General features: G+C 62.5%; 10 protein-coding genes across 10 annotated transcripts; 5 read left to right on the plus strand and 5 right to left on the minus strand.

Annotated features, from left to right (window-relative positions):
- Window positions 1-1,725: 1,725 nt before the first annotated feature.
- BXZ73DRAFT_86767 (L domain-like protein) lies at window positions 1,726-3,297 on the plus strand (the record flags this gene model as incomplete). The annotated part of the gene is made up of 9 exons (XM_048024306.1): window positions 1,726-1,808; window positions 1,882-2,020; window positions 2,077-2,297; window positions 2,361-2,532; window positions 2,586-2,660; window positions 2,712-2,858; window positions 2,909-2,995; window positions 3,050-3,219; window positions 3,273-3,297. The coding sequence occupies 9 exons, from the start codon at window positions 1,726-1,728 to the stop codon at window positions 3,295-3,297; spliced, it is 1,119 nt and encodes a 372-aa protein (XP_047883232.1).
- A 948-nt stretch (window positions 3,298-4,245) lies between these two features.
- On the plus strand, window positions 4,246-5,658 carry BXZ73DRAFT_96234 (uncharacterized protein; the record flags this gene model as incomplete). The annotated part of the gene is made up of 5 exons (XM_048027016.1): window positions 4,246-4,404; window positions 4,461-4,667; window positions 4,726-4,904; window positions 4,969-4,982; window positions 5,042-5,658. The coding sequence occupies 5 exons, from the start codon at window positions 4,246-4,248 to the stop codon at window positions 5,656-5,658; spliced, it is 1,176 nt and encodes a 391-aa protein (XP_047883233.1).
- Window positions 5,659-5,712: 54 nt separating this feature from the next.
- Window positions 5,713-6,782, minus strand: BXZ73DRAFT_38320 (Metallo-hydrolase/oxidoreductase; the record flags this gene model as incomplete). The annotated part of the gene is made up of 2 exons (XM_048018165.1): window positions 5,713-6,320; window positions 6,398-6,782. 2 exons carry the CDS (start codon window positions 6,780-6,782, stop codon window positions 5,713-5,715), a joined length of 993 nt encoding a protein of 330 aa, XP_047883234.1.
- A 125-nt stretch (window positions 6,783-6,907) lies between these two features.
- BXZ73DRAFT_86768 (uncharacterized protein) lies at window positions 6,908-7,291 on the minus strand (the record flags this gene model as incomplete). The annotated part of the gene is made up of 2 exons (XM_048024307.1): window positions 6,908-7,092; window positions 7,183-7,291. The coding sequence occupies 2 exons, from the start codon at window positions 7,289-7,291 to the stop codon at window positions 6,908-6,910; spliced, it is 294 nt and encodes a 97-aa protein (XP_047883235.1).
- A 241-nt stretch (window positions 7,292-7,532) lies between these two features.
- Window positions 7,533-9,564, minus strand: BXZ73DRAFT_96236 (uncharacterized protein; the record flags this gene model as incomplete). The annotated part of the gene is made up of 6 exons (XM_048027017.1): window positions 7,533-8,490; window positions 8,542-9,173; window positions 9,231-9,290; window positions 9,340-9,390; window positions 9,447-9,458; window positions 9,520-9,564. The coding sequence occupies 6 exons, from the start codon at window positions 9,562-9,564 to the stop codon at window positions 7,533-7,535; spliced, it is 1,758 nt and encodes a 585-aa protein (XP_047883236.1).
- A 249-nt stretch (window positions 9,565-9,813) lies between these two features.
- Window positions 9,814-10,996, plus strand: BXZ73DRAFT_96237 (thiamine pyrophosphokinase; the record flags this gene model as incomplete). The annotated part of the gene is made up of 5 exons (XM_048027018.1): window positions 9,814-10,085; window positions 10,156-10,327; window positions 10,414-10,557; window positions 10,619-10,730; window positions 10,785-10,996. The coding sequence occupies 5 exons, from the start codon at window positions 9,814-9,816 to the stop codon at window positions 10,994-10,996; spliced, it is 912 nt and encodes a 303-aa protein (XP_047883237.1).
- A 1,017-nt stretch (window positions 10,997-12,013) lies between these two features.
- Window positions 12,014-15,748, minus strand: BXZ73DRAFT_38562 (uncharacterized protein; the record flags this gene model as incomplete). The annotated part of the gene is made up of 3 exons (XM_048018221.1): window positions 12,014-12,704; window positions 12,822-15,205; window positions 15,257-15,748. The coding sequence occupies 3 exons, from the start codon at window positions 15,746-15,748 to the stop codon at window positions 12,014-12,016; spliced, it is 3,567 nt and encodes a 1,188-aa protein (XP_047883238.1).
- Window positions 15,749-16,326: 578 nt separating this feature from the next.
- BXZ73DRAFT_86772 (Erg28-like protein) lies at window positions 16,327-16,989 on the plus strand (the record flags this gene model as incomplete). Its single annotated transcript, XM_048024308.1, has 5 exons — window positions 16,327-16,357; window positions 16,406-16,537; window positions 16,608-16,698; window positions 16,757-16,875; window positions 16,937-16,989. 5 exons carry the CDS (start codon window positions 16,327-16,329, stop codon window positions 16,987-16,989), a joined length of 426 nt encoding a protein of 141 aa, XP_047883239.1.
- Window positions 16,990-19,387: 2,398 nt separating this feature from the next.
- On the plus strand, window positions 19,388-22,619 carry BXZ73DRAFT_86773 (uncharacterized protein; the record flags this gene model as incomplete). Its single annotated transcript, XM_048024309.1, has 5 exons — window positions 19,388-19,399; window positions 20,234-20,885; window positions 20,961-21,106; window positions 21,171-22,490; window positions 22,545-22,619. The coding sequence occupies 5 exons, from the start codon at window positions 19,388-19,390 to the stop codon at window positions 22,617-22,619; spliced, it is 2,205 nt and encodes a 734-aa protein (XP_047883240.1).
- A 716-nt stretch (window positions 22,620-23,335) lies between these two features.
- Window positions 23,336-24,798, minus strand: BXZ73DRAFT_38480 (uncharacterized protein; the record flags this gene model as incomplete). The annotated part of the gene is made up of 4 exons (XM_048018199.1): window positions 23,336-23,809; window positions 23,861-24,513; window positions 24,567-24,633; window positions 24,685-24,798. 4 exons carry the CDS (start codon window positions 24,796-24,798, stop codon window positions 23,336-23,338), a joined length of 1,308 nt encoding a protein of 435 aa, XP_047883241.1.
- Between the last annotated feature and the right edge of the window lie 1,564 nt (window positions 24,799-26,362).

Consider the following 26,362-nt stretch of genomic DNA (forward strand, 5'->3'; position numbering starts at 1 on the left):
CGCCGCCCCCAGCGCCGCGCCGGTCTTTTCTCCACACATCCTCCCCCCTTTTCTCTTTCTCGCCTGTCCACCGTTTCGGAGATGATGGTGACAATTACGATACACGGGACCTTCGTCCCTTCACCGGGTTGGTTTCACGTGTCTCCCGCATGCTCGAAGCGGAGCTTCTTGCTTGCAGCGAGGAGCGCCCCCGCAGCGGGCACGACGTGTCGTGCGCCCCATGTTTGACGATATTTATCTCCTTCCTACCTTTCGCCGCGTCTCACATCCCCTCCCCCACTTCCCTCGCATCCCGACTTCGCCATCTTCCTGGAGGAACACATATCGTCCGTCTGCATGTTCGTACTCTATTGTAATATCGTCTCAATGATGGATATTGTCTCTGCTCCGGTCCCTGACTAGTCTCGCGAGCGCCTTCTCGTCTTCAGAACTCACGAACACCTCCCTAGACGCTCCCCTCCGCGCGCCCGCGCGCTCGGTATCGCCTTCAGAAGTCGCGAATCCCTTCGCCCGCTGCGGAGCTCGTGGGAGGGTCCGGGTCCCACATCTTCCCCCGCTGTCGAAGTGGCTCGGGCAGCGACGATCTTGTAGGTCCCTCGAGGGCTCTGTGTGCGACGCTCGTCGCTTCATGCACACCGGTCCACACCTTACGGCATCCGACGCCCGAATGCCCGACACCGCCGCCCAGGGCGCGAGCGCGGTCAATCAAGCCTTCCCCGCGCGCGCGCGGGGAAGGCCAAGGGTGGCCGAGGGTTGGGTGGCGCGGAGCGATGCGATCCCGGCTGGAGCGTGGCGCTGTCTCGTACCGGCCGCGGGGCATGCAGGCGAGGCGACGTCCGCGTTCTTCTCAGCATATCGACAGCGGCCTAGTGTACTTACGGAAGGGGGCCCGGGGAGATTGTGATAGAGTCTAGACAGTCGTTGTTGGCAATCACACGGAGACGCATGTTCGGGCTCTGTCGGGCCCTGTATCGCTCGCGTCGACGTCGCGACCTTTCACCGCGCCGCGCGCGCGCGCGCTGCGTCGGACTTGTGCAGCCAGCAAATGCAATATCGTGTGCGTGCGACGATGACGTCCTGCAGGGGTCGCGCGTCTCTACACACACATGACATTCGAATCAAGGGCGCACAGTGCTGGGGGCCGCTGCGGTGGCGGCACAAGTGACGGCGGGCGAGACGCGTATAGATGCAAGTATGCTCCGGGTCGGCGTCCGCTGGCGCACTCCGAGCGTCATGCGTGCTAGGTGGGTATGTACCATACGATGCCCTCCGGACTCCGGGTATGCGAGTGTTGGTACGTGCGTGCGTGCATGCGTGCGCGCGCGCCGCGGGCCTCGGTCGTGGTCGCCGTGCGTGAACGGCTCGGTGGCCAAGCGCTCCGCCGTGCACCCTTGCCCTTCCGTGCACTGGCACACGCGCTCCGAGTGAATTTCGGAGGAGCGGGTCGGAGCGCGGGTGGGCGGAAGTCGAGCCCTTGCGAGGAAGGCGCGACTCGGAGTTCAGGGAAACTCGCGTCAAGTTCCTCGGCGTCAAGTTCCTCGGCGTCAAGGGCACGGGGGAAATAAAGTCACGTGCGCCGAACGGCCCGGCGCTCTCAGATTGCAGGCCTAGGGCGCGTCGAGGTCGACTCATCTTGTGGCCGACTACATCTGCGGCGGCACCCTGAGCCTCAGCCCACCCCTCGAGCCTTCACGCTTCACGACCCTGCTTGCTGCGACCTGCGCCATGGCTGACACTCCTGTGGCACCCGCGCCCGAGAAGACCGTCGCGCTCGCTGACGCTGACGCCGTGCCTGCGGCGGGGACGCAGTGAGTGCTCTCCGTCTTGGTCGCACGATCGTGGTCGTCTGTGGCGCTCGACTGACCGCACGCATGTGTGCAGCGCGAAGATCACGCGGGTGCAGGTTGTCCAGCACCCCGCAGACGGTGGCACGTCGAGTGGGGAAGAGGACGAGAATGAGGAGGAGGCCGGGGAGATCGACGACACCCAGATTCTGGAGGACCTGCCTGACAACACGGAGGTGTGTGGCTGATCTCATGCGGTTCTTTGGACGATGCTTGAGCGAGCGGGACTCAGGACATTGAGCTCATCCATGCCCGTCTGAACTCTGCGAGCGTCGAGAAGCTAGGGCTCCCTCGCTTTGGCGGCCACCTCAAGCGACTCTGCCTCAGACAAAACTTCATCACGCATGTCAACTCGGAAGTGTTTGGTGCGCTCACGGCCCTGGAGGACCTTGACTTGTACGACAACAAGATCAAGCATGTCGGGACGGCGCTGAACACCCTCAAGAGTCTCGTGTAAGTACGATCCTTTTGTCATGCGACGCCGCTGTGGGGCGGACCTATTGAAGGTGCATTCAGGTCTCTGGACCTCTCCTTCAACATGCTCAAAACCGTCCCCGAGGAGCTCGAGAACCACCTCTCCTCCTTGAAGACAATCTACTTCGTTCAGAACAAGATCTCGCATATTTCAAATCTGAGTGGTCTCGCTGCGACCTTGAGGAGTCTTGAGTTGGGCGGAAACCGCATTCGCGTGAGTGTCCATTTCTATCCTTCAGCACTCGAGTCTTACGGCATGATCCTCAGAGGATCGAGAACCTGGATGCTCTGGTCAATTTGGAAGAGCTGTGGTTGGGGAAGAACAAGATCACTGTGCTAGAGGTAACAGGTTCCTGCGTTCTATCTGTGTCACAGCGCTGACAAAGGATGTAGAACCTTGGCGCGCTCAAGAAGCTCAAAATCTTGTCGATGCAATCAAATCGTATCACCAAACTCGAAGGGCTGCAGGACCTATATGGGTTGGAGGAGCTCTATCTGAGCCATAATGGTATCGCACGACTAGAAGGACTAGAAAAGACAGTGAGTTTGTCTGCAGTTTATTGACGTTATCCCATCTCATGATCCGGTAGATGAAACTGCGAACCTTGGACATCGGCAACAATTTCATTGAGGTGTTGGAGAATGTCTCACATCTATCGAGTTTGGAAGAGCTCTGGGTGAGCGCGATCATTTTTCGTATATGCCCTTCGCTGACCGCCATTGGTCTATAGATGAACAACAACAAAATCACATCCCTACAAGCCATAGAACCCCAGTTGAAGCACATTGAGACCCTGGAAACAGTATATTTGGAAGGGAACCCGGTGCAGGGCTCCGAAGGCGCTGCGTATCGCAGGAAAATCATCCTGATGCTTCCGCAGATCACCCAGCTCGACGCGACGTACGTGTTCGTTGTTACGTGTGTGTGGATACGATGTCTGACATGCTTGATAGATATGTCAAGCGTCCAGGAGCGTAGCCTCAGCGTGCACCTCCCGGCTCATCCCCTCGCCCGCCCCCGCCGTCACCGCCACCCGAGGCCACCTACCATGCATCAGAACCCCGGAGGCTTTCAGGGTCCCCACCTTCGATCGCGTCGAACCCATTCATGCGATTCCCGATCGTGCACGAGCAAATCTCAACGATGCACCACTCGTGCGATCGCCCATGCGTGATTCGGCGGGGGCGATCGCATCCGCCCACTCGTAACCGCAGCCGCGTCCGCAACCGTGAGTGGGATCGGGGTCCACGTCCATGGCCTAAACCTATTGCGCAAGCTCCATCCCGGCGCGTGAGAGCCGCATCGGGGCGTCGGCCGGCGGAGGGCTGGAAGGAACGATATGCTGGATGCAGGGATGGGGGCTTGCTCCGGAACTTTTCCATACAGCAACTCTGTTCTTTTAGCACGAACGAAGGAAAACAACACTTCATCGATGCGTCCTAGGGTATCTGCAGCGCTTGCGCGCCGATGGCTGCCTCGAATGAAGACATTGAAGAGGGTAGTTGGAGTTGGCTTGAATATTTTAGTACGAGGTACCACAGTACGCCTCGGCATTTCGAATGGTGGCTAGCATCGATCCACCCTCTCTTCTAGTCTGATCCTGCTCTACGATCCCTGTTTTTATTCCGATCGAAGCTACGGGACCGGGTTCGATCGGTTTTCATACGATCGAACTTCTCTTAGTCTCCCCTAGGCATCCCATATTCTATGAACTTCACCGTTTGAACACTAGATTGCTCACGCCGGTGGGTACGGACCCGGGTTCAAAAGAGAGCAGGCGGCCCGGTCCCGGGCCGGTTTATCCGCCAGAGGCAAGCGCGCTGAGCGGTGGCGCCGCTAAGCTTGTCAACCTACCACCATCTCGTTCCAGCGATCTCCGTTTAACCCGCCGAATCCGTCATCCTCCCGCCTTCCGTTAACGTCAAGATGCGGCGCACTACAGATAGAGCGAAGGCCTCCGGGGTGAGCGAATCTTCGTTCTTGGATCTCAAAGCTCATGTCGAGGCGGAAATCCAAGACTTGTCCCGCAAGAAGGCCGCCGGGCAAAGCACCTCCAAGGCCAAGGGCACGAAGCGGATGGACAAGGTATGCTCTTCTATTGTCGCCGTGTTTATTTGTGGCTCAATTTGCTGGGCTTGCAGCAGCTGTCGGAGTGGAGCAGGATGAACCCGGGGGTCCAAGCGCGTAATGCCCGAGACCTCGACCTGGCGATGAAGGAAGAACTCGACCAGCACAACGTCAAATCCGCGCAGTCGAAGCTCACGGAGAAAGTGAAAATTTACGACGATCTCAAGGAAGGAGGTTCGGCAACGTTGTCGGAGAAGCAGCGCGCGGAGAGCGCGCTTGACGTGAGTACCCCAATCGCATACATGCGCGTGCATCGCCAACGGATGATGTCACCTATAGCTCGACCACGAAGATTTTGTGGCGGGAAAAAGCGACGGGGACGACGACAGGCGGGATGAAGAGGAAGAGGATCGAATGGTCGAGACCAAGGACGAGTTTGGTCGGGATATCTACGCACCTCTCTCGGAGCTTGAGAGAAGGGGTCTGATACTTCCTACGATGAAAGACAAGGACGAAGAGTGAGTACATGTTTTGCGCTTGGCAGATGATATGAGGCTGAAGCATGGCATCACCGTTTGCTAGTCCGAACGTCCTAAGTAGGCTGCTCTTCCTGCCCTTGGCTTCTGAGAGACATTGCTTGACTACCCGCTATCAGGGGGATATGCCGCTGCTACTCACTTCCCGACATTTGAGCCATCTGCAGAGAGGCGTGAAGCCATACAGACCGAGCTTGCAGAGTCCCAGAAGTCTCCTGCGCACTACTACGACAGTACACTCGAGGTCCGGACAAGAGGCGCGGGCGCGTACAACCTACCGCTCGACAAGGATGAACGCGAGCGGGCATTGCAAAGCATGGCTGATAGTAGGGCGGAAACCAACTTGAATCGGGAGGCGACCGGTGCCATCACTGTCAAGCCAGGCGAAGTCGAAGGAATGGTCGCGGACGGTCCCAAGCGGAAGCGTGGTCAGGCGGAACGGGAGCGAGCGAAAGAAGCGCGGAAACAAGAGATCAAGAACTACAAGAAGAAAAGAACGAAGGGCCCAGAACTCGACGCCGTGGAGCACTCTACAGCACCAAGGGCCAGCGAGACCACCTCCCCTGTTCCTGCTCTTGGAGGGCCCAAGGTTGTCGATCCGTTTGCCGCCCTTGAAGCCACCGTCACAACCGACAGGATGCGAGGAAACCCAAGTTCTCATGGAAAGTCATCCACGGAAGCGGACGCATTTTTGGCTGGCCTCAACTTGCAGGGTATGTCGCACAAGAGAACGTGACAGAACTTCGAGACACTACAAGTGAGTACCTCCATATCATGGGACTTGAGTACATCACAAACATGCTACTCTAGCCTCCTCCACGAGTCTTTTCGGGCATATCAAGCTATACCTGCCCCCGTCCTGCACATACTCCACATGTTCCTCGCCCCGCTTTGTCATCTTGTTTTTGACCTTCTCCTTTCCATCAATGACATCTCGCATGAACGCCTTCGTCGTCCTCAACACCTCCATCGCGTCCCCCATGGCCGTCTTGTGCCCGCAATTGATCTTCGCCGTCTCTGCTCTCCCCGACTTCTGAAGCATCGCCGTCAACCCATCCACACTCGCGAACCACTGCACGATGCTTCCTTCGTTCGGAAAGATGATGTGCGCGTCCTCGTACAGCGTATCCCCGACATAGAGCATCCCGTCCCCCTCGTCCCACAGCGCAAGTTCGTCCGGCGTGTGGCCCGGGGTGTGGAGCAGCGTCAGCCCGAGCGACACTCCGTCCTTCGACACCAGCTGCGCGCGGTCCGGGGTGAGGGACGGAGTGAAGGAAGGTGACTCGAGGCCGAGGCTGTCGCAGAGGGAGTGCGTGGGGAGGTTCGCGGGCGAGAGGAACGTGGGGTCGTGCGCGGACACAAGCACGGGCGAGTCGTGCGCGAACTGGTCCACCCCGACTGCATCGCCCGTCATCCCCCCACCGCGTCAGCATATGTTAACACGCCCTCCCACGCCGGACACGGGGCGCACGCACGGATGTGGTCGTAGTGGCAGTGGCTGAGGACGACGACGTACGCCCACGCCCCGCGCGCGTTGAGCGGCCGCCCGCCGTTGTCGGCGACGGGCGCGGTCTCGACGAACACGCGGAGGGGGGTGAGCTCGACGTCGGGGCGGCGCGTGCGCCCGCCGCAGCCGGTGTCGAGGAGGACGAGGGTGCGGGCGGCGGGGACGCGCTTCGCGTAGATGAAGGGGTGCTCGTCGAAGACGTCGTCGACCTCGACGATGAGGAACGTCGAGGGCGTGAGCCGGCGCGCGGCGAACGCGCTCTTGTTCCCGTCCGATGTCGGCGCTCTGGCGGTGTCGTCGGTGGAAGGGGGGCTTTGGGGTGCGGCAGCGGGTTCGAAGAGCGCCTTGCACATCGTAGCGTAGATCAAGGTGCTGAAGCAGAGATGTACGATAGCGGTACAAGCAGCGAATACGACGGTGCCCACTCCGTCCCCACTCGCGCGATCCGTTCGCACGTTCCCTCAGGCCCAGCGAGTGCTCACCCGCCAGACACCGGACAGATCACCGCGACCTCCTCCCCGCCGCGGAGCGTGACGCTCCCCGGATCGTCCACCATGTCCTCGTTGACCGCCCACTGGCTGCCCTCCAACACCCTGCCCAGCTTCGTGTCCGGGTGCCGCGCGGCCAACAGGGCGGCGAGGTCCTTCAGTGGGAACGCCGCGTCTGGATGCGGAGAGAGAGGAAGTTTGTGGGAGGGGTGCGGATGAGAACGAGCGGGAGATCGCGGGAGGCATTGAGAGCGAAGTGGCGCACTTGCCGCATCTCCAGCCATCGGAAGCGGGACCTCTTCTTCGGTCAGGCCCGTCTCTGTCGACGCGGCCGCGAAGTAGAGCACGGTTATCGACGGTGGTGGCGAGGACATGGCGGTAGCAGCTCGAGAACGGACGCACGCGGGAGAACTTGCGATGATGCGGATACTCCGGCGCTCTCTCAGGAATTACAACATTATCGCGAGGGAGCATGCCCAGATCTCTTTGAGCATTCGTAAAGAGGCGTAACAAGTCGTGGCCGACAGTCCGCATCCCAGCAGTACATACACAGCGGGCGAGCAAGAAACGATACATTACTGGCGAGCGTCCGTCCGCCCATGCTGCTCCTGCTCCTCACCCTTGATTCTTCCGCCAACTCTGCAGACTCAACAGGCCGACGACGAGCAGCGCCGTCCCCGCGCCGACCAAGCCGGGGAGGTAGAGATACCACGTGCTGTCTTCGCCGTCCGCGCCGATGTCCGGCTCGCGGTGCACGCTCTCGACCATCGAGCTCGAAAGCTCCGCGTCCGCGTCCTCCTCCTCGTACCCGTCTCCCCCGCGCGTGTACGTCCCCCGGCGCTTCCTCCGGTTCCTCAGCGGCGGCGGCAGCGGGTCGTGCGCAGTTGCGCCCGCGCCGCGCGCGACGTCGATCGCTGGGATCGACAGCCGCGCCTCGGGGAGCACGCGCGTGCGCCGCCGGTGGGGCGAGCGCGCGCGGCGCGACTCCTCGACGTCGACCCCGGAGACGCTCCCGCTGCCGTCGCCCTCGGCGTCGGTGTCCTGTTCGGTCGGGAGGAGCGGGACGTCGAGCGCAGGGTGGAGCGCGCGGGCGCGCACGAAGAACTGTGCGGCGCGGTCGCGGTCCCGGCGCCATACGTCTGCACCATCCGCGCTCGTACCGGCGCCGCTTCCGGAGGAGTGCGCGGGCGGGGGGCCTGAGACGGCGAAGGTGGAGGTGCGGAGCGAGGAGAGCCCGGCGTAGGAGGAGGTGAGGAGAGAAGACGCGGTTCCCTCGAGGTGAAGGAGGCCGGCGGCGAGGAAAAGTTGCGCGAGACCAGAAGCACCCCCGAGGCGGGCGAGATAATACTCCGGCATCCCCGGAATGGAGGATAGTGGGGGTGGAGGGGGCGCGGCTTCCTGGGGACGTCGTCTCCGTCTGCCGGGATCGGGGAGGGTTGTGAGGTCGGAGGAAGTGGGTGAGGGAGGTGCGGCGAGGTCGTCTGACCCGTCTGGAACGACGGTTTGCAGGGGTAGGTAGTGTGTGGCAAGCCGGATGGCGGCAGACGGGAGTTGTGCTTGATGCCAGGCTCGACTATGATGCGAGTTGGAATGATGTCAATCGCGCAGGATGGAAATTACTCACACAAAGTACTCGAACGCATCCTCCTTCGCCTTGCGAATGTCATACAAGTCAAGCGCAATCAACACCAAGCTCGTGGGGTCCATGTTGTATTGGAGCTCTATTGTGTTGTCCACATTCCAAGGATAGATACCGACGGGGGGCGGTGAGATGCTCTCCGGTACTGGACCCACGACAAGAGACGGCCAAATAATTGAATCCGCCTTCTCCAGGTGGAGGGTGAGAAGCCGCCCGGAGCCGGTATGCAGCGATTCCAGGGACGAGAAGGAACCGATATGACTTGCTCCTTGGGAAATCCGCGCGGGGGGCGAGACCGACGGTCTTGACCTGTGTCGCTGGTGATGGTGGGTATCCGGAGCAGAGCCGAGACGCTCATCTGCAGAGGAAGATACAGGAGAGGAGAGGGCAGGGGAGGACAGGACGGCGTCATCGAGATCAGAGCCTGAGACGAGGCCGGCGGCGAGGGATGCTGCGAAACTGCTCGAAATCTCGGGCTCGGAGACGAGTGCATAGGACGAGTGCGTGGACGCGGTGGATGTTGTGGAGATTGTGCGGTCCCGGGCGGAGAGCCGGGACGGCCGAGGCTCAAGCTGCCAAACAGACGTAGAGGTGTCGACGCGACCATACAGTTGACCCTGGGTAGGCCATGCTTGTGAAGATGGAATGCAGGGGAGAAAAGAACGGGCACGCACCTTCACTACTGGGGGCTGCCCGCGGACACCAGCGAGGAGGTACTTTTCATCTATTGTTACCTGTGCGCAGTGAGCGAGGATAGGTTGAGTGGGAGCGGTTCGTGCGCACCGCGACATCTTCGTCCGTCGTCTCATAGGGAAGCAATAATAATACAGTGGCCTGCGTGGACGTAAGTACGACCTGCACCCGGCGACAACTGACGAAAGGCGACCGACCTGGTCGTGGGACTGGATCGTACGAGAGAGCGCAGGTGAGTGTGGCGGACGGGGAGGACAGGAAGGAGCGCACCTGGTGCCATGAATAGGACTGAAAGTGGTCGTGGAGCCTATCCATGCTCGCCGGGGATGGTGGCAGGAGAGGAAGGAGCACAGGCGAGGATGATGGGCGTGGTGGAAGAGGACATGCGCGCACTCTCGCCGGACCCCAACCGGAGGCCCGCTCGCTGCAGGGGCACGTGCCCGCGCTCGGCTGAGCAGGCGTAAGCGATCGCGCCGCGCCGCAGCCTCTGAGCCCGGCTCCTCTCCCGACTCCCGTCCTCCGCCTCGCCCACCCGGCCGCCTCCTTCGAGCTCCCCCGTCTCAAATGCCGCTGCCTGTGTCCAGGGCGACCTCCTCCAAGTCCCCTCCCGCCCCCACTCCCGCCCCCGTTGCGCTCCTCGTCGTCCCCTGGGAGGTCTCTTTCCTCGACCCGCTGCGCCAGGCCCGCAACGCGCTCATCATCCTCAACCAACCCTTCTCCTTCGCGCTCCTCCACCGTGTCTGGCACGCCTCCCGTTGGCACGCCTGCGCCGACGGCGGCGCAAACCGTCTCCATGACTTGCTCCGCGACCACGGCGGCAAGGACATCCGCCACCTGTAAGCCCAATTCGCGACTCCGCACTCGTGCTCGCGTGCCGACCGTGCTCGATCGCGCGCGCACCTGCAGGTACACGCCGGACCTCATCAAGGGCGACCTGGACTCGCTGCGCGACGACGTGCGCACGTACTACTCCTCGCGCGGCGTGCGCATCGTGCACGACCGCGACCAGGACTCGACGGACCTGATGAAGTGCATCGGCGCGCTCGTCGACGACGAAAAGGCCGAGCGGCACGTCGAGGTGCGTTGCGCCCCGTCCCTTCTCCCTCTTCCGCCCTCCCGTCCACGCACCGGACGACGCTCACGCCCACGCGCGCCCGGCTGCAGCAACACACGATCGTCCTCCTCGGCGGGCTCTCGGGGCGGCTCGACCAGACCGTGCACACGATGTCCCTCCTGCACAAGCTGCGCCGGAAGCGGCGGCGGACGTTCGTGATCACGGACGATAACGCGGCCTGGATCCTCGACGCGGTGAGTCCACCCTCTCCCCCACATCCGCGCCCCCACGAAGGCTGAACCGCTTGCGCAACAGGGCGAGCACCGGATCCGCATCGACCACGAGACGTTCGGCCCCACATGCGGGCTCCTCCCCGTCGGCGTCGACTCGACCGTCCTCACCACGACCGGGCTCGAGTGGAACCTGAGTGCGTGTGGTCCCCGCCCCGACCGATAAGCGCTCCCGCTCACTCCTTCCGCAGACGACCAGGTGTGCGGGTTCGACGGGCTCGTCTCGACGTCGAACAAGCTCCTGCCCGACGCGTCCGTCGTCACGGTCAGCACGACGCGGCCCGTGTGGTGGTCGATGGAGCTCCGCCCTCTGCAGGAGCCCGAGCCGAGCACGCTCAAGCCCGAGAACGTCCCCGTGCTCGACTCGTTCGCGACGTCGGGCAGCGTTATCTCGGAGTGGTGACCGGCCTGCAGGCGGCCGTCGCGGTGGCCCACGGTGCGATCCAGAACCAGGTGTACTCGCTTGGACGACGTCTCAAAACTCACGAACGATATACCAGCTGTCGAACGTTCGATGTATCCTGTAATGTACCTCCGCTGTATTACAGTCCCCCGTTGCTTTGCATATACTCGTTCTTCGCTCGAATAGATTCGGTCAGATACCCAAAACGTGGTATGTTCTTGCTCGGTGTCAACAGCGACGTTGAGACAACAGTTCCGGTGGTCAAATGGCAAAAGGTGCTCAAGATATCCGTGGGCGGCAGCCGACGTGAGGGAGAGATAAATCATGAACTCGTTGCGAGCGGAAAGGTATCTACGATTGCAAAGGCGCCGACGATGCGGTCGCCAGTCGGTATGTGTGCATGCGAGCAGAAAACAATCGATGTGCGAGGGTGAATGGGTAAGTCTGCGGAAAGAACGCGCGCCAGCGGCGCTATCATGTACACCGCCGGTATGTACGAACGTGGAACGCAGGAGGGGGTGCGGTATGTGCCGAGCGTATGCTATAGTATATAGGAGCAAGCGAGCGTGGTGCGGAGGGAGCGACGAGGGGGGGTCCGGAGCGTAGCGAACGTGTACAAAAAGGAGCGTGAGGCCGTCCTCACTACTAGCGGGGCGGGTGTAAATAGCAAAACGGCGCTGTGTGCGGGAGTGGGAGACGTGTGCGGGGAGGGTGACGATGATAGAACATGTGCTGGAGCCGCGCATGTGTATGTACATGCAGGCGCGCGCCGGGCTCGCTATACACAGCAGGGGCCTGCGTAGAATCTGTACGGTACAATTAAGCCGTGTAAGGGATACGGTGGGTGTGAAGGAGAACTTTTGAACGAAGCGAAATCGCGAGGGGAAAGCAAACTACAACGACGAAGCAAGAGTGGGAAGGGGGGCGGGAGTAAGCACGCAAGCAAACCGAGAAACCATCCCAGAGACAGAAGGCCCAACAACCACCAACTCCACCACCACCACCACCAACAGAAGCTCACCGCGACGAGAACGGCATCTGGCCACTGACCGCAGACGCGCCCTGGACGGGCGAGTTCGTCGCCGAGCCCACGATCTCGTTCGTGATCCGCTTCATCCTGCTCTTCTCGTCCGCGAGGTGCTGCGTCAGCATCCCGTCGAACAGCAGGATGCTCTCCCGCTGCACCTTCCTCCCTTCCGCGCCTGCCCCCGCGCTCTTCGGCCGTCTCTGGCCCTGGCTGACGGCAAGGCTCCCCGACCCGCCCGGCGCCGCCGAGCTCTCGCTCATGCGCCCGCGACCGAACCCGGGGCTCAGCGGCGCACTGGGCACAGCGCCGATGGGGAGCACCGCGACGTTCGCGATGCCCTTCCCGCGCTTGCGCCCGCCGCTGCTCGAGCCCGCGACCGCGGCGGCGGCGGCGAACGTGCGCTTGAACGGGCTGCCCGGGGCCTTGAACACCCCGACCCCGGGCACGTTCGCGATCGGCCGGCGGTGGTGGTCGAACGTGAAGTGCGGGAGGGGTTCGACCGGGGTCCGGAACGAGCCCGAGCCGGACCCGGACGCGGGGCTGAGCTGCGGCGTGGAGCGGTTGCCGAGGCGCATGAGCGACGGGCGCGCGGACGCGCTCGACGCGCGGTTCGAGATCGCGGACGTGTGCGGGTCGACGAAGACCTGGACGGCCTCGGTGAACGCCATCGACGCGCGCGGGCTCGTCAGGATCTCGTCCTCGCTGCGCGAGCGCGGGCGGCCGTACGGGCGCGGGGAGAGCGACGGCGCGATCGACGTCGACGTGCGGTACGTCAGGGCTTGGGAGCTGGGCGTCGACGCTGCGGGAGGAGACTTGGGGTGGAAGCGGCTGCGGGCGTTCTCGCCGTCGAGCGAGAGCTCTTCCGACTCCTCGTCTTCGTCCTCAGAGCGGTCGAAGTCGTCGAGCGCATTGTGCATGTGCCCGCTCTCGACGAGCCGGTCAAAGAAGTCTGACGCAGGCGCCGGGCCCGGTGCGGGCGCGGAGTGGATCGCGGGCGGGTACGAGCGGCCAGGAATGGTAAGGGACAGCGGCGCGCCCAACCCGCGTCGCGCGGAAAGTGAGTCTCTGGCGCTAGGAGAAGATGGGCCAGAGGTCGGGGATTGGGTGAAGGAGGCGGAGCGCGCAGATGGAGGTGGGAAGTTCTCCGAGGCAGCGGTCGAGGGATAGTGGTGTGTCCCGGAGGAGCGGGTCGAGGTCGAGTTGCGGAAAACGGGCTTGACCGGAGGCGGGCGGGGAGGGAGAGGAAGCTCTGTCGTGGGGACTGAGGTCGAGACGCGCGGAGGGGGGAGGTTGACATATGGATGGCGAACAGTGGGGAGCCGCGGAGAAGGAAGAGGCGGTTCTGAGCCTGCGTGCGCTCGCCCAGCTCTCCTTGAGGCGACAGAGGGTGGACGAGAGCTACTCCCAAAGAGGGCATCGTTGAATGCTGACGCCGTCGGAGATGGCACCGAATACTCTGACACAGACACTGAAGGCCGTCCAGAGGGCACCGAGTAGGACATAGATGGCCGTGCCCCCATGTCGACGTCCGTATCCATGGGTGTCCTGAACGACACACTGTCGCTTGAATACCTTGACCCACTCTCTGTGCGAGAGCGAGATGTCGACAAGGAGGGCAGGCCAACTGGACTCGGGGTGATTGACCTGTACTCAGGGATTGGCGGAGGGGACAGTGTGTTTATCGCCCTCTGGGCTGCAAACTCCTCGGCTGCGGACAGACCACCGGGGGTAGAAGCAGCCTTGCGCACCGTATGATACGACCCTGAGCCAGACGAAAGACCAGCGGCGTTTTCCTCCGAAGGTGAACTCGACCTTTGCAGGTCAGGCTGTGAGACCGAGATGGCGATTTGCTTCCGTGGCGCAGGAGAGAGGGGAGACGGTAGTTGATTCGGAGTCTCCGCGCGAAACGGGAGCTCATCCCTGGCACTAAGGGGGGACCTTGGTCCCTCAGACAACAGTGAAGGCGGATGCACAGTGAGGAAGTGCGCATGCTGGTCCGAAGGAGAACCTGGGGCTTCGTCTTCCGAAAAGCCGAAATCCTCGATGATACGCTGCCCGATGTTCGGCTTCGGCGTAGGCTTGACCGTGGGGATCGGGAAGCTTGCTTCAGACTGCGCAGGAGGGGACACCGGGTCGCTCGATGAGAACGAGTGGTCCGGGGTCGACGTCAAAGAGTGGCTGACGGCCTTGTGCAGGAGGTCCTTCCTCCACCCCTCGTCCTCCGAGTTGATCGACCATACCGCAGGGCTCCCAGGAACGAGCCGATCCGCCAGAACGGCGGCTCCCACTGAGTCCATCGGCCCGAAGCCAAACGCCGTTGACGTTTGCATCGCGAAGGGGGAGTCCGCCGACGGCGGGGGCAAATCGACGACGTCCGTAGGATCGATCACGTCGTCGACGAAACGGTTCCGCGGCGTAGTGGAGCTTGGAAATTTGCGTGCATCTGCCTTGGTCCGGAGCTCCTTTTCGGCCTGCTTGGCAGCGCTCACTAGATCGTCCATCTGCTCGCGCAGGACGACCACGCGACTGGTCGGTGCGACAGGGGACGCTGCGGGGGCGGATGCGCCTATCTTGGGCATGCTCTGTTGCCGGTTGAGCAGACCAGATGCGGAAGGGGTGTCTGATGTTGTTCGCAGGATTGGTGCCATCATCTCAGCAGCAGAGGGGCTTCCGGGGGCAGGAGAAGTGGGCTTCGACTTAGTCTTCCCAAAACCGAAGAAGGTCAGAAAGCCAGATGCAGCAGGTTTGGGCTTCGACGTGTCCGGTCCATTCGAGGTGAGGGAGAACGGGTTGGGTTTCGCGTGGGCAGGCGGGAGGAAGTAGCTGTTGTTCAAAAGCAGTCGGAGCCGATAGGATACGTCGTCGGGATCGAAGTCCGGATGATCGGGTGTGACGATATCGGGGTAAGATACGTCAGCGTCGTTGAGGGAGTCAGTGTAGAGCATGGACGACTCGGTGCGAGAACCAACGGTGGAGGCGGGGTAAAGAGAGGACGAGGTTGACGACATGTGCGTCAAAACCGAGTCCCGGCGGTTCAGTTCGTCGACGGCAGAATTGACGATAATGGGGCTCGAGCCGAAGCCGTAGGGTGTTATCGGACTGGGTTGCGAGGACCCGTCCGAAGGGGGGTTTTGCCGGAAAGCCTGGCGGGGGAGACTGAGCCCGCGGGGCTTCGGCTTCGACTGGGACGATTGTTGGAAAAAGACGCGGAGACAAGACAGCACAAGACGCACCCCTTTGACCGACCCTGCGGCCGACTTCTCGCGCCGTCCACGATCCTGCTGCTCTGGCTCCGACGCATCGTGCGCCTTCCACGAAAGCGGGGCTGAAGGCGGCTGTGGGGGGTGGCCGTCCATCATGAGGAATGAGCTGCGCGCAGCGTCTAGGGTCCGGGACCTGCGCTTCTGCTTCTTCGCCTCCCGCACCCGCTGACGCGCACGATCGCGCTCGCGGGCGGACATCTCCTCCGGCTCGGCGCTGACGACGACGGGGGGCACGGGGGGAGCGTCGTCGAAGTCGAGGAAGCTCTCGCCAGCGTCGGAGTCGTAGGCGAGAGTCGCGGGCGCATCCTTCTCCTTGGTGCCTTTGCGGGCGGGAACGGCGATCGAGCGCGTTTTGGTGCGAGAACGGCGTCGGAGAGAGCTGGCGGCGGAGTCCTTGCGGGCGTGCGAGGAGGAGGAGGGGAAAGGCACCTCAGAGGGCGCGGGGGCGAGAGCAGGAGGCATAGAAGGAGGGGGTGCGCATGCGACGGAGCGTCGACGCGGGGCGGGGGGAGGGGCCGCAGAGGAGGTGGAAAGGAGGTGGTGGAGAGAGGGAAAGATGACAAGACGTCGGGCACGCCGGCGCGAGAAGCGGCGGCGAGGAGACAGTCGACTAGCGGCCGTTCAGAGAGTCCTGACGTCGGCGCTCGCGGGTAACGGCGGGCGGCGAGCAGGGACCCCGGACAAATAAGTACCCAGTCTGATGGCGATGCCCTGTATCCGTGCGCCACCTCCCCCTCCGCACACGCTCGACTCCCAAGCCACACTCCAAGCATCCGTCGACACCTGCGCGGGGGTGAGCGCTGAGCAGTGCGTCCATGCATCCCAGCAGAGGCCCGTGCGTTAGAAGCATTCGCGGGAAGGCGCGGGCGGGATCTGGGCCTAGTGTCGGCGTGAGATCAGAGTGGCAGAGGTCCAGAGCGGGGCATCACCCGGCCCTGGTGTAAGGCCGCTTTTGGCGATGAAAGTTCGTTTGCGCGTCTCCTTCCGTCCTACGGCTTGCTCTCAGCCACACGCTCTTCTCACCCCCCGGACCTATTCCCATGTCGTCGTTACTCGCCTATCTCCAAAGCTGTAAGACATTTGCTGCGCCCACTGAGTCTCACTGAGTGTGCCTTGCAGACCTTCCCGCCGGTCCCGGTTGGCTACCGACGTGGCAGCTCGTCGTCGCCGTCACCGCGACATTGAACACAGCGAGCAACGTCGCCTCGCTTGCACCGTCGCGCCGTCTCTACACCGGCATGGCCGCATTCGGTGAGCAGTCTGGGTGCTTGGAAGTAACGAGGTTACGCCCGCTCACCATCGCAACCGGACATTCATGCAGTCAACCCGCTCCAGGCCAGGACGTTCGCGATTTGGACGCTGACGTCAGCAGCCGTTCGCTTCTACGCAGCATACAACATCCACAACAAGCTGTGCGCCCGTCCTTCCCGTCCTCCCATCTGTCTGTCCGCTAATGGGCGCCGTGGCCAGCATCTACGACCTCGCCCTCTTCACCTACCTGTTCGCCTTCTTCCACTTTGCTTCCGAGATCCTCATCTTCAAAACAGCCAAGCTCGCGGGGCCTGCCATCAGCCCCGTCCTTGTCGCTTGTTTGTCTTGTTTCCACCTCAACACGTCTGATATCGCTCACACGCCTCACAACACCCACAGCTTCGTCTCTGATCTGGATGCTTACGCAGTACAAATTCTACGTACAGCCATGATGATGCGCACGCTCGGACGCCTGCGGTCGTTGCCCACTCCAAAATACATACTGTTCCGTCGCTCGTGCTCTCCCAAGTCGTTATGCTACTTTGTGCTTGATTCTGGCCCGACCCCTCCTCACCAGCCTTCTCAGCTCCGTTGAAAACGGCGTGTGCCATCACCTCCGGCGTACTTGCTGCTACCCGCGGCGGCCGAAGGCTATTTAAGCGCCAGTGCGACCCTGCGCTGCGGCCGGAACCGTCCCGTTTGATCTCTACTTCCCGCGCGCCGCCGTTTGGGCCTGTCCGGGCCCGCCCCCTGCGCTCCGTGGCCCTCCATCAGACTCCTCCGCGCGTCCCTCGAGTTCCCGACTACGCGAGACCCAGAGCGGGACCATGGAGATGTACAACTTCACAAGCGCGCGAGCAGAGGCGTAGTGCACGCGGGAGCAATCGGATTTGGATGTTGACTCCAGCCTTATCTCGTTCTTTAACCTCCCCACGTTGAGAACTCTCATCGCTTATCCTGGCCTCTCGCTCTTGTTGTCTTTCTTCCTCTAGCGGTGCGGCTGGCTGGCTCACAAGTCCGGACTCGCACGTGCGCCGCAACAGTGACCTTGTGGTCAGCATGATATCATCACGAGGGGTCTCGGATGGACGCGTGGACGCGTGGACGATGCGGGAATGGCTCAAATCCCAGTCTTGGTGCGTCCAGGCATGCTCTCTGACACTCGTTTGTTGTACCCAAAACATCTGTTGGCCTTCGTCGAGTGCCATGGCGACTGTGCGGTCCGAGCAAATGGCGAGCCTCTGCGGAGGCGTTCATAGTCCATCCGGGAATGCTTGCAAACCACATTGAGACGTGATTCTGTAGCAGGATCGCCATCTTGCCGTCAACGTTGCTGATGAATGAAGGCATAACCCATGGTCTTCAGGCCTCACGCAAGTTGCACATCATGCTCTGCGAGTCATGGCGCTGAATGACGTGTCCACTGAGAAGTTGCAGAACCATGCTCTATGACGTACAATCTATATGTACGTTCTCCCTCCTTTCAACTTCAGCTTACAACGGCTGTAGACAGGATTGATCGGACCGCCGTTCTGTGTGCGTAGTCGTTGAACAGTCCGCTTACATCGGAACTGCGCGTATTGCTTGGACCTTGGTGCATCTCACAACCCTTACATCGCAACGCACGTACACGAGAGCTCACACAGGACCGTCATGCACTTGGCGGGCCGTCAGCTCGTGCGCGCGGAACCCTCACGCACATACGCCGTGGCCCTTTCAACCAAGATCAAATAGCATCCCTGCCCCTTGGTGAGTGGTCTATTTCTAAAATTTTCAGCTCCTCGTCGATCGCCCCGGAAAGCGGGGCCCTGTGGGATGCACGACATGTTGTATGGCGCGGCGCTTGAGTGGACGACTGTGTGCCAGTGAGACGCGGTGCATATAGCCGCCTCTTGGTGAGTTGTCCGCTTATACGTCTAGCCTTCCTACATGCTCCCACCTCATCGAGACAGACCAGAAAGGGCCAACAGAACCGTCGCATCGTACACCTCGCCTCAACGCTGTTGCGATGAGCTACAAATGACCTCACTGCCCAGCCCACCGCTAGACCAGAGTCCGAGCGGACTCTGTGCGGTTAGCCTGCAGGCGTGGCTTCAATATGGCATACTCGGCAGGAGCCAGTCACCCGACGCACGCGAGAGACGGACGCTCTCACGTGGGGCGGGCGAGGAAAGGCCAAAGGAGGCGGATCCGCACGTTCATGCAGTGGGCTCGAGCCAAACAAGCTTGCTCGTGCCAATGGGCACGGACGGGACGCGCATGGGGGCAGTCGCGTCTTGTTCTCGTCCGTTCTGGTCTTCTGCGCGCGCGAGATGGCCCCGCGCTGGGCCTTCCGAGCGCGAGACGGCCGACCCATGACTGGGGCGGTCGTCGTCCGCCGTGCCCCCGCTCGTCCCGCGCCGCACACGGGTGATGCATCTTTTTGCAGCTCGCGGAGGCCAGATCACGTCACAAGAAGTCGGTCCGGTTGACGGTATAATGGCGCCGTGCACTTCGCGTAGGGCATATTTAGCTCTGGGGTAGATCGCCGGGTAAGCCTGCCGACGCTCGTGTTCGTCCTAGGGAATCGCAATCCAACACGCCAACGGGCAGCGTCATTGCGTGGCCCACGACACCTGTGTGCCTTTGCTCTTGGCTCATGTACGAATGCCATACGATCGCAGTATGGCTCGCTCTTGTGCAGAAGGCGCCCTCGTCCAGAATGGAGACCTGTCGAACGCGCCGACCCCAACTCCGATTCTGTCGTAGTCGTCCGGGCCCTGTCGCGGCCTCCAAGCGCGTGTGCGCATGTGCATCCCAGGTGTCCAAACGTCGCAAGTCGACGCGAGCCCGTCCCGTGCTGATGCAAGCATGGCGTCAAATGTATGTCCGTCCGTCCGTCCGTCCGCGCCTCTCTCTCTAAGCGCGCCGGGGTGAGTTGCTCGAGCCGACCGGGGATGCTGCAATTCATCGAGAAGGCGCTCTCCCGGCGGTCCCTCGCGCGCGGAGCCACGGCCCTCGCACGCGGGGGCGAGACGACCCGATCAACGTTTGTGTGCGGGCGGCCAACCAGGGGGTGCGCGTTCGCGAGGATGGCGAGCTTTTACGTGACGCCTTGGTCCTCATCGACATCAACGTCGCATCGGGTGGGGGCAGCGAGGGAGTGGGCAGGTGAGCGACTCGTTGCGGTTTGCAGGGGCCCGATTTTACGCGGGGGTTGCAGAGTGGTGGTCCGCCCGGGGGACAGTGCCTGTGGGCGTCGCCGCTCGGAGCTTGGGGACGCGCCTGATGCCGTCACGTGTGCGGGGCAGGCGGACGACTGGTGGTGGGAGCGACAGGTGGGCTGCGGAGACGGGGGAGCGGGAACCCAGGCAAAAGGCTATTGGGGAGTGAATGGGGTGCGCGGAGGGCCCACGCACGGAAGCGGACGGGTGGGGAACGTGCGAAGGGGCGCGAGCGAGGTCTGGAACAGAGGAAGGAGCCTGGCGAGCGCTTGTCGTGATCGTGCTCGTCCTGCCCCAGCCTTGACCCGGTCACGCCTCCTCCTCCCCCGCACGATGACTCGCCATATAAAGCCCTCCGATGGCTCTGCTTTGACTCCCCGAGCTCCTCCCCGCTGCCGCCCACGACCACTGCATACCACCACCCCCCACCATTCCCCGCCTTGCCTGGCATACATTCGAACATCTTAACCCCCTACCGTCTATGGCCACCCAGATCTCCCCCTTCGAATCCACCCCTCCAGAGCTGCTCGCCGTAATCTGCGCCCATGTCTATGCCGCCGGCCTCCCCCCTCTGATCCCCTCCCTCGACCCGCCTCTATGCGCTGACCACGCCGCCCCGCCCCTCTCGCTCCCGTCGTCCTACCCCTGCGCCCACTGGACCCAGTCCACCGTCCGGCGCACGCTCACCAGCCTCTGCCTCGTCAACCACGCCTGGAACGAGGCCGCCCGGCCCTGGCTCTGGCGCAAGGTCGAGATCCGCCTCCCGCGCTCCTGGCTCTCCATCGTCGAGGAGGTCGCCGGCGGCGACGACGAGGACGCGGCCGAGGCGCAGGCCGCGCTCATCGTCGACCGCACCCTCAAGACCGCCGAGACCGCCGCGCTCGCGCTCGCCGCCCGCACCGGAGAGCCGAGCGCGAGCGCCGACGCCGGCGACGCGGCGTCGGACCTGCACGACAAGGTCCTCGCGCGCCTCTCCGGCCCCGACATCTCCATCCTGCCGGAGCTGCTCACCCCGCCCGCGAGCCGCGACCCGAGCCCGCGCCGGCTGCGGACGAAGAGCAAATCTCCGGCGCGCTGGAAGCTCATGCGCTCCATATCGGTCGCCGTGCAGGACGTGATGGAGCGGGCGCACCCAGGGATATACGGTGAGTTTCTTGCTTTCCATGTGCGCCTCGAGGCATTCGCTGAGCGGTACCTATTGCGGTCGATTTGTCCCACAGTACCCCCGCCCCATGATCCGCACCCCGGCAAGCTGATCCGTCACTTGGACTTTAACCACTTCCGCACCATCGGCATGCGTCGCTCCGTGGAGGAGGGCGTGAAGAACCGGTTCGTCACCGGGGAGAGGCTCGTCGCAGTGCTCAAGGTGCGTCGCATCGTCCCGTGGACTACCGCCGATGGGAGTGACGGCTGCTCACGAACGTGTACAGGAATTGCCAAACCTTAGCGTCTTTGGCGCTACGGAATATATGGACGGGGCGCTCACGTCTTCTGTCATGAAGGAGCTGCTATTGCGCGGTTCCGTCGCGCGCGGTCGCGGTCGGCCATCCCGTGGCCGGGACGTAGTCATCCCGGATCCAAATGACCCGGAGCAAGAGGACCTGGAGCGCCGTCGCGAGTGCAAGGAGCTCGAGGCGGTCGACTTGACAGGTTGCGTCAGTGGGGTCTTTGTTGGTGCCTTGACGCAGTTCGTGAGCGAATACCTCCTTCTAACCTCGGACTCGGACTCGAGTGACGGTGAAGAGGATCCTCGCGAGCGCCCTACGCCACGCTCACGGAACGCCCATCGGGAAGAACCTCTGGTGCTCCCAGGTATGCGCCGCCTCGGTCTTCGCGGTGTCAAGTCGATCCAGCCGCACATTCTCGAGCCTCTCGTGCTCGCATTCCCGAACCTCACACACCTCGACCTTTCCTGCACACGCATCACCTCGGAAGGACTCGCCTCCCTCGGGGCGTCCCTCGCTGTCACCCTCTACTCCCTCGCGTTGGAACGCTGCAACTGGCTCTCAGGCGAGAGCATCCGCAACTTCCTCGTCGACACCCCCGCCACGCGCGCTCTCCGCGAGCTCTCGCTGTACGGCGACCGGACCTTCCCCTCTCCGCTCTCCGAGGACGAGCTCCGAGACATCGTCGAGCTCGCGCCGTGCTTCAAGTCCGGTCAGCTCGTGTACCTCGACCTCTCAAGCACGCCGCTCACCGCGCACATCCTCGGCGAGCTTTGCGCGCCGCAACCGCACCTCCGCTCGCTCGGCCTTTCGCACATCGGCGACCTGCCGCTACCGGCCGTAGCCGCCTTCTTGCGCGACAAGGCCCCACAGGTGGAGGTCCTCACCCTCGTGTCCTCGACACGCGACCTCGGCTACGGCCCCGACTTCGTCCCCGCGCGTCAAGCGACGATCGCGCTCTACGCGCAGCTCGTCACCCCGCTCTGCACCCCGCCGTTCTCGTTCCGGATCTCCGCGCCGTCGTCTCCGGCGGCGGAGGCGCCCACGCGCCTTCGTGTGCTCGAGCTGTCCCCGCTGCTGCTCGGCGCGCTCGGCGCGGGCGCCAGCGGATGGCGCATCGTCCGGAGCAAGGGTGGACGCGGGTGGTACGTCGACACCACGAGCGGATGGGTCGCCGAGGGGGCGGCGAGTCGGCTGCGCCGGGGCCTCGCGCCGGACCACCCTTGGAGGACGGAGCTCGACGCGCTCGCCGACGCGAACGGCAACGTGAGCAGCGGCGTGGGCTGGCATGCGCGGAAGATGGAGGCGAGTCTGCCCCCGCTTTCTTACGTCTTATACTGACTGAAGTTCTGCGCGCAGGTGTTGCACGGCGACGGGCTGATGGGCCGCGAAGCCGGGCTGTATGGCGCCGTGTCTTTCGCATACCAGGGATGAGCGTTCGTCGGCGTGGACCGGATACCCCACATGTTCTAACCGGAAGTTCGAAATTTTCGAAAAACAAAATGGCTGTCATTGTGACGCGTTATAATCCCCTCGCTCGGGCGTGCTAGTTGTTGGGGACATAAGGATCTCTATTGTACTGTAGTAACCCATCCTCATTGTATACCTCACTATGCTCATCGTACCAATCAATCTATTTCTCTGGAACCAGGACAGCCTGAGGGTATCAGAAAGCACTTTTCCGACATCGTCAGCCTCCAAAATGGAACCACTGGCCGCTCTACCATTGACCTCGCCGACGCGGGCGGTGACCACGCAGCCGATTGGACCACCTCGCGACAGCAGGCTTGTTCCAAGAGCAGGCTTGTATCGCTGTCCGCACTCGTGCCTGCGCAGTTTGGGGTCGAAGAACACGTCCATTTGGATCGTGATGCAGTGCGACCTACGCACGACGCTCTTCGCATACGTGCTCGCTCGCGAATAAAGAATGGAATCGCGTTGCTCTAACCATGATGACGTAGCCCCGCGACCACACAAGGCCGGTCCCGGAATTGACGAGTTGCAGCAAGTACTCCAGCACACACGACGTTGACGATCGATGCGAAGAACACAAACGCACCATGTAGTGTACAACACGGATTCATGACCTGCGATATCCTACACACCAATGGTATAGCTAAGTGCTAAAAGCCTGCATATGCATCGTCTGCTCAGGTCGGATGCGCGATCCGGCGTACCTTGCGATCATACTCCGCCCTCGATATTTTCCCCGCCTTGAACGCCTTGCCCAGCTTCCTGATCCTGTCGCAGTCCGCGCTGCTCAGCGTGCTCGGGTCCGTCTCCTCGTCGGGCGCGATCCCCAGCTGCACCTCCGCCGGCCACGTCTTCCACGCCTCGCGGGCCAACACGTCCTCCAGCATCCGCGCCGCGCGCCGGGCCAGCTGCGCCGCGATCGCCTCCGCCGGGCCCTCGCGCTGCATCCCCATCGCCTCCGCCTGCGCGCACGTCGCGCGCGCGCCGAAGCCGGTGAGCACGCCGTGCACCGCGCGCGCGGACTCCGGCTCGCCCGGGCGGCACACCGCGCGCTGCAGCGCCGCGTCGCGCAGCACGGACAGCCGCGCGTGCGGCGCGTGCATCGCGGCGGCCATGCGCGCGACGTCGCGGCCCATGAAGAGGCTCGGCGCCTGGCGCGCCTCGAGCACGGCGGCGAGCTGCGCGGCCTGCGCGCGCGGGACGTGCGGGAACGCGAGCGCGGGGTCGAGCCCGCGGAGGTAGGGCAGGCCGGAGACGAAGACGCAGAGGTTGAAGTGGACCATGCCGAGGTCGAGCACGGTCTCCTCGCCGCGCACGGTGCGGAACCAGAGCCAGAAGTGGTTCGCCGGGTCCTGCCCGAAGCGCAGCTCGCCGTCGACGAGGTACGCGAACCGGTCCCGGCCCTTGACGTCGACCGCGCCGCGCACGAGGCCGAAGTCGGCGACGGGGGACGAGCCGTACTGGAGGCGGACGCGCTTCGTGCCGCGCGCCCTGTCCGCGGTGGTGGTGTAGAGCGCGGCGACGAGGGCGAGGGCGACGGAGAAGGTGTGCAGGCCGAGGAGGTGGTCTTCGGACTGGATGCGGCGCCAGAGGATGCGGCGCACGTCCGCGGAGGGCGCGTCGCGCCACCACTTCTCGGATTCGGGGCCGCCGTCTTCGATGCGGTCGAACTTGTCGCCGAGGACGCAGAGCCTGACGATGCGCTTGTCCGGAAGCTCGACGACCATGGGGGATTGAAGAAGCTCGTGTTGGTGTGCGATGTGCAGTCCAGGGGCGTCGATTCGCAGTATGTCCACGAGCAGCGCGATGATGGGATAGAAGGACGAGAGTTCGATGTACTCGGTCATCTGCTTGCCTGCGGGGTGAAACGTTGGTGGCTGGGAGAAAATGAAGTTGATGATATCATACCGCACGGATGTTCCCGCTTGTGTTGTTCCCAATGCGCTGTTTGGCATTCTGAGCCACAGTAGGCGATCTGGCAAGGGTGTCTCAGGGGTGTCGCCACTGGCAAGTTGTCCGCTCGTACCTCTTTGCAAGAGCCGCAAAGCTTCAGATCACGAGCACTTCCATTCTTCCCACAGGCTCCGCAAGTGGAAATATCCTCAAGAGGGAGGTATACCTTGCGCTCGGCCGGGTTCATGGTGGTCAGGAGCACGCATTGGAGCCCAACGCACGGTCGATTTTGTGGACAATGCTGACATCATCTTGGTGAAGCGCCCAAAGACTCCTCTGAACGTGGTCTGCTCTGCTCGGTCGATGCGGTATTGGCAGAGCCGATGTTATCTGTCCAGAAGAGAGGGGGATGAAGAGATCTGAGGGAGACAACCGCGTCCGTTTCTCGACTCCCCCGGAAACATCACGTGCGACACTCTGGGCGCTTTTGCGACCTTCGCGTACTTCCGCGCGCGGCTGACGTCCAAAATATCTCTTTGTGGCTTTCTCTTGAGTCACCCGGTTAAAGTCGGTTCCTGAGGCAGTGGATCCTCTGCCATGGAAAGCGGTTTATCAATCGGTGCAATTGTGGAGGGTGGCAGCGAACCGCAACGGAACGAGTCGGTGCGTGGAATATGCACGCCACCATGGCCTACATTTAGCGTCGTTGACGTGCTCGACCATTCTAGGTGGACGCGCTACCAGTGCTTGTCATTGCCTGCGGACACCGTGGCTCGACGCGCATGGAAGGGTGGCACGCGTTGCTCCCGCTCGAACACTTCCCCTTCATTCATTCCTATCGGCTGCAAGAAACGTGGTAAGTGGTAAGTGAGTTTCCTTATGAAATCAATTTGAAAGCGGACATAGGTGTTGAAGGGATGATCGTCGGGCTCCTTCCTATGAGCAGTGCCTCTCTCGAGTATGTGCTTTCCCCGCCTTCTATCAAACGTACATACTGATCAGACTTCGCTTATTGCAGGACTCTTGCACGGATACGTTCTTTCTCCGCCTCGTGTCATCGCCCGACGTCGGCTTCAATGCATGGACGCTGAAGCCGAAATCTTCTCGCAGGAGGGTGTGACATCCCCAACACAATTCCCGCAGGTACTTCCGGGGTCTTTTGAGTCCCGTAAACGAGGCAGTCCGTCATGCAGGCGTTCACGTACGGGTCTCGCAAGCAAAGCCCCATAGAGGACCTATGACGACCTATGACGAGTGCTCGGTTGTGACATAGACGGCACACGCCCCACCAGACCCTGGCCCTTCGCACGATGCTGTGAGCAGACGCCCTCTTATCCAAACCTTATTGATATCCCTTGACAATGAGATCATCTAGACGCCTCACGAGGGGAGCGCCCGCAGGCCGGTGCTGCCATAGTCGCCGGAACAACCTGTCCCTGTGGACGTCGATCCTTGGACGGCGAGTGCCTGACTGCCGCGGTGAGCAACTTGCCTGAACGGGACTACAGATCATCAGCAATGCAAGGACTTCTCCTGTCGCTTTTAACCAACCTCCCGTTATCTGGATTCTGCAGCGCATGCACCCAGGCTGTGCGGACTGCCCGCACACGCGTGCGCTCGCCCCGACCCGGAGCGCGAGGATCTTCTCGGTCGCTTCTGGATTCCAGCTGAAGCGATAGGTACCAGTCAGCCGCACTGGTACGCGCTGCGCCCGAGGAAGAGCGCACCGCGTCGGAACGCATGACTAGAGCTCCCTGTGTAGTTCGATGCACACCCTGTGTTCTTCCCGACGCTGCCTCGCTGCGGAACAT

This window comes from Epithele typhae, assembly GCF_022376455.1.
Source record: "Epithele typhae strain CBS 203.58 chromosome Unknown BXZ73scaffold_2, whole genome shotgun sequence".
In the NCBI taxonomy this organism is placed as follows: Eukaryota; Fungi; Basidiomycota; class Agaricomycetes; order Polyporales; family Epitheliaceae; genus Epithele; species Epithele typhae.